The sequence below is a fragment of the Aphelocoma coerulescens genome, chromosome 2 (genome assembly GCF_041296385.1).
Source record: "Aphelocoma coerulescens isolate FSJ_1873_10779 chromosome 2, UR_Acoe_1.0, whole genome shotgun sequence".
Lineage (NCBI taxonomy): Eukaryota > Metazoa > Chordata > Aves > Passeriformes > Corvidae > Aphelocoma > Aphelocoma coerulescens.
Window position 1 is genome coordinate 100,631,603 of NC_091015.1, and position 12,565 is coordinate 100,644,167.

The 12,565-nt window shown below is 37.7% G+C and overlaps 1 protein-coding gene across 1 annotated transcript in view; it reads right to left on the reverse strand.

Annotated features, from left to right (window-relative positions):
- Positions 1-12,565, reverse strand: part of MOCOS (molybdenum cofactor sulfurase) — a 209,820-nt gene that overhangs the window by 41,733 nt on the left and 155,522 nt on the right. Inside the window, exon 6 of the mRNA XM_069004162.1 lies at positions 11,431-11,630. Coding sequence (XP_068860263.1) covers positions 11,431-11,630 — 200 coding nt within the window. The remainder of the gene's footprint in view (positions 1-11,430; positions 11,631-12,565) is intronic.

Here is a 12,565-nt window from a genome sequence, read left to right on the forward strand (position 1 = left end):
AATTGCCATAAGGAGCAATGATGGATATTGAGCTCAGGGTTATGAAATACAGAACGTCACTTGCAGTTCTGTCTGTAACAGCAGAGGCTGACTTTTGGGAGCCAGGAATGCGTTCATCAATGAAGGCACAGAAGCATGAATGGTACTAATGATAAGTACACAGCTTAATGTACTTGGATTGTCAGTTTTGGTGATTCCCTGGGTCTGATATTTGGAACTATTGTGCCTTGGTCTTTTAGAGATTAAAGACTACAATTAAACTGCAAAACAAATGCAGAAATCTTGCAGCATTTTTACTGATTTCAGCCAATGAGGACATGGCAATCAATCCACCATGCTATCTTAGAGTCCCTTCTATCTCTCAGAGCCCCTTGGTATTCATTACTTTTTCCGAGGCTCTTTACTGTGGGCCTGGCCCTGTAGGTTGCTTCACACCCCAACACTTCCAATGTCACATTGTCTTAATTTTTGACAAGCAAAATGTGCTTTTCACACTTCCAAGCCACGGCCTTCAAATTTAATAAAGATACAGAAATGAAGTTTGCCTAAACCAATTCCAAAAACTGGTTTTTTTTTCCATCAGTGAGCTTTCCTTCAGCATTTCCAGACTGATCAAATGTTCATATTTGGGTTTTTTTTTTCAAAGTGCTCTATCTAATAAATACTTTTTTTTTTTTTTAATATATAAAAAATATTGAAGTGGAGAGCTTTCCCGCCTCCTCACTTTAATGCATTACCCTACTGTAGTCCCCTCTTGGAAATTTGGTATTATAGTTGACACTCATTAGCTGGAAGGTTCTGAGAAGAAATGAGATTCTGGTGTGTTCTGTTTTCCCATTCCCTGTCACACAATCGCACTGGTGACTTCTCTGCATTTGCTAAATGACTGACTTCTGCTGTCCATTCACTTCAGGGCCCCTGGGGCACTCAGTGAAAGCTGTAAGCTTTTTTCTGGCTTCAGGTTCCATTGAAAAAAGTCTGAGAATGATACTTGCTGGAAGTACATATATACTAAATGAAAGTAAAGATTTACAAATAGCACATAATTTTGCATTATTCCTAATCAATTAAGTCTAAGACTTTCACTAAGAATGATGAATGCTTTAGAAACCCTGCTGAAGTCATTCCCATAGGATGCAATTCTGTAGCTCTTATTCAAGCAAGTACTTATTTGTGTAAGTTATCTCACTGAATATCACAAGAATTATTCACATGAACAAAGGAAATTGTTATAATACATCATGAGGTGTTCTGAAAAAAAAAAAATCATATAATTCAGTGCTGGCAAGTACTGTCCTTCAGGAATTGGGATTAGGACTTCTCATTCTGCTTTCTACAATGCCAATGCCCAAATATCAGAGCAGTTTGTCTGTCTGATGGATTTGCTCATTACAAGAATTTCACTGCACACCACTGATGGCTGGTTATAAAACAGGCTTCATGACGTTGTTCTCCACATCCACTGGTAAATTAATTCACTGATTCATGGCATGGAATTGGAGAGAAAGTAAGCTAGCTCTTTCTGTCATCCAGAATTTGACTGTGAAACGCTGTTGCTGATGCAAATGTGTACTTAATCTTGTTTAATACAATTTAATAAGAAGTAGGTCAGAAGGAAAAAAAAAAATCAGTACTTGTTACCAAATCATTTAGTGGGGGGGAAAAGCATTTTAGTTGAGTAACAGTATCATTAATTGTTTTAACTGCATGGTTTTTGGCAACAAAGGCATTTTTTTCCATCTCAGAGAAATAATTTCTCTGTGGGCAGATTCCCTCAGTATTGAGGAATCTGATCCTCTCCTCTTTTTTGCCTCTCTAGTTGTAGACAATGGTTTAAATTAACTGAAGAGAGGATGTATATCTCTATTCAGTCTTCATCCATTCATTGCCTACTCTGACCAAAATCCCTTTGGTAGAAGGCAGTGAAGTATTAGAGAGAGATATTGAAATTTACTGAAATTGTCAAGTTCAGTGTCCTGATAGTATAAATGCCATCTTATCAGGAAATCTGCAGTCAATATGATAATTTTCTCGGCTACTTTTAAAGACAGTCAAATAGCAGGTAAGATTGCATGGGATAGAAGTAGGCTGGAAACATCAGCATAATTCAGAATATGTGGGTTGCCACTCTGCAGGCACTCTCACTTGGAAGATGCCATATACATATTGAACTGCAGGTTCTTCATGCTTAAAGGAGTAACAATAATTTTTCATTTCTGAGAACCAGAGGCTAAAAGACTTCCTGGGGAGGGGGTGGCTATAAAAAAGAAATGTAACAATGAAACACAGTCTTGTTAAGGGATGACTTAACATTTTTTGAACTGCTTTTTTCTTTCCTTCTGTATATGCAGCGAATTTGGCATGGACTTATTTGAACATATGTAAACTTAATGAGTCCACAATCCAACTATGTGAAACTGAACAGACTAATGAATAGGCTAAACATCTTTCCTTCTTTGATTTGGTATCTTAATGGCCATAGGTCTCTCCAATCAATGAAGCTTTGTCTTCCATTTTTTGTGGGGCTTTTTCCTCCAGTTCAAGCTGCATTCACTGACAATGAAAACCTGGTTTGCTAAAATGATATCAGGCAACAGATGGGTTTCAGGAAGAAAGCAAAGTAAAGGATCTCAAGCCCCCTGTGGTTTCCTAACTGACTTCAACAAAGCATCCTCTTGTGAGTCATAGAAAAACATCTGTATCTGTACATCCCATTGAGCATCCCCAGCTATTTTGTAGGCTAAAGGCTTTCGGTCAAACTGCTGCTAGTCAGAAATGTGAAAGCCAGAGGAAAACTACACAGAAGGCTAAGATACAACTCATATCAAGAGGGATAAAAGGGGAATGTAGCAGACTAATACAAGTGGAAACAATGCCTAGAAATAAAAATGTGCAGTGCATGATACTGAAAGTCTAGTGACATAGGTTTAATTCATGTCACAGTTAAAATCTTCTCCACCTTTTCCTCTTTCTTTTAAAGCAGTTAAATCCTCTTCTGTCTGTATTTAACCCCTGAAAACAGGGATAAATGAACACAGGGAGGTTGTGGGGTCAAAATCTCATATTACTTTAATTATAGCCACAGGATCCTATACAGTAGTGTGGTGGGGTAGAGGGGTGTGGGGGCAGGAAGAAGAGTAAAAGAGAAAAAGGAAGCAGAGTAGTAGAGAAGGTGGGGCCAGGCTCTTTTGTCTTCAAAGAATTCAGATGATGGACTGAAACTAGACACTGCATGCATTCAAAAGCAGCTGATCTGCTTTTACCAAGATGAAGGCAAATGGAATCCAGTGGAAGCTGTCAAAAGTGCAGTTCTTTTCCTGCTACCATGTGCTCTCTTTTCACATTTCTCCCATATGACAAGGTCTGTAGTTTAGAGCCACAGTTTGGCCCTGTTACCATACAGAAAATCTTTAGCCTCCCTCATTCATCTCAGATTCTTTCATCTGAACAACTATGAGCATCTTTCTTTTATCTCCTTTCGTTTCCTTAGCAACGTGAAAGGACACTCCAGAGAAACACTGTCAGGCAACACGTTCACTCTAGTCTTTCATGAAGCTTTCCAACCTTGATCAGCTCTGGTGTGCAGTTTAATAGTAGGCAATTTCAAGCACACTAACTCACATGTGTCTTTGTCCTCCTGCAATGAGACATTACAGAAAGAACTCAGCCTGTACTCTGTCACTACTACCTCAGCAAGAAGAGCTTCATTACTTACTAACTAGGTTTGCATTTCTCACATCGAGCCTCTGAAATTCAGCGCCTCCTTATGTTCAGTCAGTGACCCCTTGCCTAGATCAACAACATTGCCTCCTATGTTGTGAGCTCCTTTTTGTAAGGGCTGTCTTTGAGCACCCAGTGCCATGTCATGAAAGCAAAGATCTGGACTGTAATGATTTCTTGCCAGTTTGAAGAAATAAGGTGCCATTTATTGACATACCAGTGTGGTTTACTTCATTGCTGCTATCTTCCTGGTCCATGACATCCACAGCACAACTGGAAAGTAATTGGAGCCAAAGAAATCAGTATATGTTCAACAGGAATCTTCACAAGAATCTTTTTGTCCTTATCATCCTGTTTGCATTCTATTATGCTGGTCCATCTGCCCTTCCTGGCTTCCTGAAATCAATGGCTAAATCCATAGCTAAAATCAATAGTGAGTAATCACCTCAGCAATTTTTAGGTAGCTATTGGGAAGATGGCCAAAAATCCCATTAAGCAAGTTAGAGAACACTTTTCTTTCCCTAACTCATCAAAATTAATATAATGAGTGGTTATGCTTCTAAAAGCATTAGTTTAACTAGCTCAGAGTCATATGACCATTGCTGCAAAGACATTCTTAGCTGGAATTAAAAAATGCTGGATTTCCATTTTCTGTGGCCCAGATGAAAAAATGCTGCACTTACAAAACTGAATTATTGTTTTACACAGAAGTAAAAAGAAACAGATGGGAAAAAAACCATAAAAGAATTAAATACGAAGAGCAGCAAAGATCTCTTGCTTAATAAATTTCTATGAAGACTTATTTCAAATAGATTAAATGCAGTAGGAGGTATCCCCCATCAACTGCCCACTTTTTTCATATTGTGGTATGACTTTCCAGATGAGTACTGACAAGTAGTACCAGGCTTTGGTCAGTCTGATCCAACTGACCTGGTATCAACTTCCTGTGCATGGGAAATGCTGCAGCTCGTTTCTTTCCTTCACTCCTGTCATTCACATGTTGCCATTGCTCTAATTCTGTACCTATGCACCATGTGTACAGTGCTGGAGATGATCTAGTGCAACTAAAAATATCGTCTAAGACACAAACAGCAATTATTTCAAGAAATCGACCCACTTCAGGTATTGCCTGGTCGCTTTTATCAGGTAATGATAAGCAGTGATATGAATATGTATTGAACCAGCTGTGTGTATATACAAATGTATCCGCCACTTGATATCTGAAGATTTGACAGTATTTAACATATTTTTTCTCCACTCCTGTGAGGTGAGAGTAAATTGGGAAGATAAGGCATTGAATCCCTCAAGGTGACACTGAAAGGCTACAGCAGGAGGGCATTTCACCTGGCTGTTGGCGGGTCCTGGTTACTAATCTAAGTCCAGCTAAACAATTACTTAAGATATTACTAAAGGAAAAGGAAGCTTTTAAAAGAGAATATTGTGTAACTAAAGCAAAGAAAGTGTACTTGCAGTATGAAAGCTCTTCCAGAACCAGCTATCACCATGATATTTACCTAAAGCAGCTACTTTTTTGTGCATTTCCCATCCTGCCTCACACCCCTTTGTCCCATGTTACTTTTGTTTGCAGACCTGTTCAAATACAAACCGATGGAATAACTTCTACCTGCATTTACAGCTCTGTCTCTTCCCTCATCACACCTCACCCATACAACACTGCTTCATGCTGCTTGTCCGATTTTTCCCTGCCTTGGATATCTGAAATCCTCTTTTTTCTGCTTTTTTGCCCAAACTGGTGTGTCTTTCTTTGCCCAATACATGTAATAATGGACTTTAGCCGCACTGTGAGAAATTTATTTTAATTACTAGGAAATATTTTGTAGTACTGAATATAGCTAAGTTCCAGAACAAATTGCTTCTGGTAAGAAATGCTTAAGTAAAGATGACCATGCAATTCTAAGATATATTTTTCTCCCTCTACATCTCAAACCACAGGGTAGAATTTGGCTTGGCTGCTAAGCTGCTTACAAGGCAATTCACTAACATAGAATGCTTTGGATACAGATGGATAAATGGGTTAAAAGGAAAACAAAATTTTATTTATTGGGGGAATCTCATTCTGATTTTGCCTTCACCAACCAGGGTGCTAACACTACCAGGGTTTGGGTTTTATCCCCATCTGGGCCATTTACTTAGGGTTGGACTTGATGATCCTTGTGGGTCCCTTCCAACTCAGAATATTCTGTGACCAGGAACCAAAGATTATACTCCTAACATGTACTGCTAGCAGAAAGAGGCTACCAGGGTAGGAAAAGAGGCTTCCAAGAGTGTCACGGTGAGTGGTTGGATGTAAGTGATTAGAGGCCACACATTCCAATGGAAGACCCTGGTCTTCACTTCAGAATGATAGAAAGCAAGAGAGGAAAGGAAAAAACCCAGCAGAGGGTCATCGAGTCAATCCTTACATTAATTCAAGGGCAGTTGAGATAGAGGAAGGTGAGACAGTGGGCACATGCCATAATAAGAGCAGTCATCAAACTGTTTTATAGATATAAACTGAAGGGACACACACAAGAAGTTGTCTCTTGAGAAATGGTGATTTTTTCCTTTTAATTGAGAAATGAGTGAAGAAAGTCAACTCAAAGTCTAGACCTCCCTTCACTCAATCTGGATTGATGAGGGTGAGCCAGGACATGCTAATTTAGGCTCCTAGACAAAACTGATTATAATCTATGTGAGCAGGGCTCTCAGTCTTGAGAGGCAAAACTCATTCATATGCAACACTGCAGAAGAGCCTTCCTTAGGCAAACCAAAACGTTTACATTCTCTGTCTTTGGCAGCTATTCCTGTTATAGCAGTTTGTCTATCACACACAAGTGTGAAGTGGTAGGCAAGAAGGCTGAGACTGCTAATGGACTGATGCTCATTCCCTCCATGACAGGATTTTTAGGGGACATGGCAAGAATATATATATATATATATATATATATATATATATATATATATATATATATATATCAAGGGAACTTTTGTAGGTGAGCCAATCACAGCAAGTTACTTGTGCTTAGGTCCAGGCTCCAAGCAAAGGAGCCAGTGAGAAAAAGGAGAGTAGGGATGGATGCTGGTAATCCACAGCTAAAATGTGAAATGATGGCCATTTTTCAAAAGACAGCCATGATGGTTTGCTCACGTTTTAAAGCCCATTACTAGCTCCATTACACACAGGAGGAGAAAAAAATATTGTCTCAGAAGATCAGAGTGGAAAAAGAAAATTTTGATAAGGGAAGGGCTATTTTTGACTAGTGGCATAACACTGAACTGAAAGGTGTGGCTGGGTAAGAACTCTCCAGTGCATATAATTCAACAAATGTTTCAGGTAAAATTCCATCTGTCCATCTGTGTCTCCTACCTCTTTCCCCTCTTCTGGCTTCCAAACTGACTTTATAGAATAAAATATGAAGGAATTATAATATTATTCTGCAATTATCTACTGAATGTACAAAGAGAATTTCACAGGTCTTGTCTCCCTATCAAAACAAAGAGAAAATTTTATAAATAATGTTAGCATAAAAAGTCTCGCAGACCAGAGATGGTGATGTTTTTTCATGTCTGCAAATGGAAGAGACCAGTTATATGGAAGAGACCCAGTTTGTAAGAAAATCCACTTTTTTTGTGGTATCATTGTTTCAAATCTGTGTTGTTCTCTTATGACCGTTCCATCTCTTTGGCATTCAGATCAGGTTGGACTTCATAGAGTCCTATTCAAGTTTTTACTAAAAAAAAAGATGGCAAGGATGCAAACTGAAGCTGAGTCATTGCTGTCAGTGTTCCAGAGGCTGGAAAAGACTTGATGATGGCAGAACACATGACATTCATATATGCTGAAGGTTGCAAATATTCATTGTTAATAAATGAGCTGCTGATGATTCTCTGTGTGAAGAGTTTGCTGCATTAGCTCAGCACCAGGTAACACCATTTTTTGTTACATCACAACCCCTCTTTAAAATCTAGGGCTGATTGCTTATCTTTTTCTGGTAGCCTCACAAGGAAGCAGAAGATTGACAGTTTGCTGCTTTAATGTCAACTCTTCTGCTTCTATCCTGCAGAGGTCTTTCATCTCTACCCCTGCACTTTCGCATCTTTCCAAATTACCAGTCTGTCATCTGTCCACACTTCATTAGCAGCAAAAACCATAATGCTGGGGAATTATCCATTCTTGACTAGACAAGTATATATATGAAGAAGCCATTTGGCAAAAAGGCCATCTTTATGTCCTGGGCCTGTCAAGTACTCATCATAATTCAAGCCCTGTTAGTAACAGGGGCTTTTTGATGTTGCAGTGCAAATAAACACATAACAAAATGACAGAGGTGCTAGTGCAGAGGACAGGCATCTTGCGTGAAAAGAATACAGGTGTCCTCCCAAGTGATTTCAAGAACAAATTACTACCAATAGTAGTCTATGAGACAGCTTTACCGAAGGAAAAAAAATTCATGGAAAGTATTTGGTGCAGCTCAAAGGAAGAAATCTAATGCAGTTTTAGTGCTTAAAGACAAGAGGTTTAAGGAAATTTCAAAACTGTAGTAGTTTTATTGCTAGATAAAGAAATGTATCATGAAAAATCTAAATTAAAACCAAAGCTTTTGAGTGACTATGGATGTTGGGAGTCTGCAAGTCCCTCTTATTTAATTGTTTTAATTACCATTTCAAGCAAAAAACCCTAAACTAGAAATTAAACTGTCAATTAAACCAATGATACATATAGTATATAACACAAATTTATTCCAAGTATTATATTCTAAGACGGTATTACCCTTCAACAGTCACAAAGAAACATTCAAACAAAAAAGCAATAGCAATTTAACTAACTTCCATAATTATTTCACTCCCACCCTATCACTTCTTAACATCCAAATACTCTATGTCATATATATTGGGACAGGAGGCTGTAAAAATTGCTGCCATCTCTGAGAGTACAATCATGGTGTGGTTATTTGTTTCTCACTTTAAAGAAATGCCTTCATTTGCTCTTCAGTGCTGCAACAAAAGTTTTACTCAAAGATGAACATGAGACTGTGGCTATTTCCTCTTGGTGCAATTGACCCCATGTATGTAATTCAAGAATGTTTGTGTTTAGTGGCACAATCTTGTTACCTTTGGTAATTAAACTGATAGCACTGAGAAATGGATTTCAATCATATGAGCGGGTAAGAATAACTTTCTTCCCCATTGCTACACAGATGAAAGACATAATTTTTTCTCTGTTTTCATTTTTCAGCAGCAATGTTACATGTCATGTATTTCACTACATGCCTTTCACATCCTAAATATCTTGGGCTTAGTTCAGAGTTTTGAATATCATGCCAATTATGCAAATCTTGAGGCTTAAATGTAAGCTTGGTATCCTCTGAAGACAGCATCTACTTATGAAGTCTTTCTTGCCAATCTCAAGTGTTCCAAATAAACTGCTCCAAGCCTCCTCATAATATTTTCTCTGGAATCAGTTAGCCATATTGTCCTTTTCAAGCTACGAAATGTTAATGTCCAGTCACACTGTGCCCTACAATAGGCAATGGGCACATAACAATTGCCTGTCAGAAAGACAAATAGAACTGGTTGAATGCCTGGTTTTAAGTAATTAATTATAGATGGGATATCATCCATAAAGAAATAGGATGTTCCATCATTTCTCTTTTAATATACAAAGATAACCTGATTCATTAACTGTTTCCCACTAGTAGTAGGTATGTCAGATAGAAACACCATCCAATTTTCCCTTCATAAAAAAATCCCTAAACCACTACAGAGCCTTCTGAAACTGTGTTGTCCTGACTCCACAAGATTGCATTTGGAGACTGTCCAGTGTATCCACATGGATGTGCAGACCACAGACGCAACCAAAGCAGGGTTCACTTCCAAACCATTAACAAAAGTATTGGATTCAACTTTGATTTGAATAAACCTATCTAATTTTAGACATGCATGCAGCTTACTGCTTACTATCTGTTGAAAGATGAAGCTTTCTTTCTGTTGTATGTGTTTTCTTTGTAATCATAAAGAAGAAGCAGCAAATATTTTTCTCCCCTGTAACTTCTATAAGGTGTCTATGAAAGAATTTAATTCCATAAAGAAGCCAATTATATATATATCACATATTGTAGCTTTGGAAAGAATAGTGCTGCTGCTTGTTAATTTCTAAAAGTCATTAAATTGCACATTATTTTAATTAAACAAAGTAGTCTAACAGACACTGCAGATGTGACTGGGATGAGTTTGAAAATTTTATAGTTATTCATTCTACATATGCCAGAAATTTCGATAATCTGGTGAACAGCACAATCCAGATGATACAGATCAATAAAGAAGCTTTTTATGATCAGCCACTGGAGCAAACAGGCCCAATGGATTCTTAAGACTATAAAAGAATTTTTAATTTGAGGGTACAGTTGAGTTTTAAAAGCTGAAACACAGATGAGCCATTTTTACTAAGAAATTGTGGAAATCAGAAATCAAAGTAAAGGTTTTGGTTTTAACCAAAGAACGGAAGCAACATCAAAGTGTTTGGGGAGTTATACAAACTCAGTTGTGTAAATATCTCCAGCCTTTTCTGAACATTGTCACACATATTGAAGGCTACATGAATGACTAATTCACTCCTAAAATGTGGACTGCTTTGAAATGAAATGTGGTGAACATTTGCCATATTTGGTAGCATTGTCTAAAAAAAGATTTATGTTAAGAAGAGCTTATTGAGTACTACACATTTGGTCATCCCATGTTAATCACATAAATGTTTTAAAAAAATGTAAAACTCCACACTTGCTGGCCACAAAGCAAGTGCTTCACTTCTGTTTTCTTTTGTGAGAAATGGATCTCATCTTGTATTCTTGTAGACGTATCTCCATGTTCCCCTCCTCATCCTTTTCTCTCAGGCAGCCAAGGAAAAAAAAGAAGAATCCAGTAAAACAAGAGAACTGTGGTTTTTCTGCCTTCTGCTGATGAGCAAGTGAGCTGCTCTCACCTCTGTGACCCACTGCCTACATGGGGCACAACCACACACACAATTATGGTCACACACCATTACCTCTCTGCTGAAGGGAGAAAAGCTTAATGAAGTTTCATCTTAAAGAGACTTGGTATACCTGGTGGATAAAGGCTACAAAGTGCTGCTGAGAAAGACAGCGTTTAAGGATTTCTTGAGCTTGAATCTCATTCTTTACACTGATCATTCAACTTTATTCCATGCTTCCTCAGGAATATTACAAAAATGCAATTGTTAGAACTGAAGGGAAAAGAGAACTCCTCTTTCATTGGTGACTGCAATATTCTGAGGTCTAATTTCACTTGTATGTCAAAGCTACAAGGCAGTCTCTTTATCAGCTTTTCCAGACTTGCTCTTCAATTCCCAATTTTGAGTACTCTAGAGAAGGAAGCCAACAAAAAAATCAAACTGCCTAGTCAAAGTATCCGGTTAAAACAGCCCACTTCCAAACTTCCTATTTGTGAAGTAATAAATCTGTTAGATATTGCCTCTGGCTATTATGTATTTTGTATTGTGCTAGCACTATTTATTGGATTCTTTCTACTGCTTTAAAAATGGTGTGTATATATGGTGCAGAGCTCTGAAGAAACAAACCCAAAACCTCAGAAGGGACTACTATGAATAAAGGATTTCTTTTAGGATAAAGAATTCATTGTGAATATGCTTAAAATACAACCATAAACTCAAGTTAAGACAAAAGAAAAACATACCTGTGAATAGCCAACCACTTCTCCATTTTCGTCGAGCACGTTAAAATTAATGATTGGACCTTGGACATCAGGACTGCTGAAGTCTGTATCACTGTAAATACGTACTACAGGAGCCCCATTGGCATATCTTAAGTTAGACAGCACAGTATAGGTGTAGTGAGCTAATGCAAAGGTATGTTGTTTTATTTTCTCCATTCCACCTACAAAAGAAAAGTGCACGTACATGTCAGGTGCGTTATTTTTATGGCAATGTAAAACAAAGGATGATATTTCAGAGTGGCGTAGTCTGAGGCAATTAGTACAAAATTGGTAGTTTTGTGTTTCTTTAAATGCATATACAATTTTCAAATGTTTCTTTTCTCACGTAGAAGTTTCAGAAGTACTGTTGCACCAAGGATTTATCTACAGTTAATCTACTGTAGAAACTTTAGAAAGCTAAAGTTTCACGGAAATGGATTACAGGAATTATGAGATTTATAGTTGCAGTCTATACATAAAACTAAGATGTTCTGACACATATAAATTGAAAAGCAAGTTTTTCTCCAGATCTAGCTCTGGAGATGATGGAAACACAACATAGAAGGTGAACTGTTATGTCTGAGATAAAATGAAAATAATAAAATTCTAAATGTAATGACAAAATAAAAATGTCATTTTACAAGGAATTTTTTTGATTAATGAAGAATTATTCTTCCAATACTTCTTTCTGTAGAAGAAAAAGGACATTGTGAATGCTTCATTGACTACATCCATGCAGTCTGGGGGCTCAAGAGAAACTTTGCACACAAGTTTTCACAGAACTTGGTCTGGAAAAACATAAAGAGGAAATAAACTTTTTTTTCTACACTGTGCATTTTGGAAAAGAGAACCTCAGAGAATTCCTGACACATGAAGATCTCTTCTACATCTCTGCTCTTTGAGGAGAGGTTGTGCCTTTGCTAGATATCCCTATTGAAGGGGCTTCTATTATGCACACTATGCACTGCACCATGGTGGGTCTACAGCATGCGGAAAGAACAAAAAAAGGTAAAGAATCACCAAAGACTTCTTGAAGTAGAAGAGCATTTTTCCTTCTGGGTTTTAGACCCAGAGTTTTTTCTGTAAAGCTGAGTATCCTCTTTGAAGCTCGTAAGCA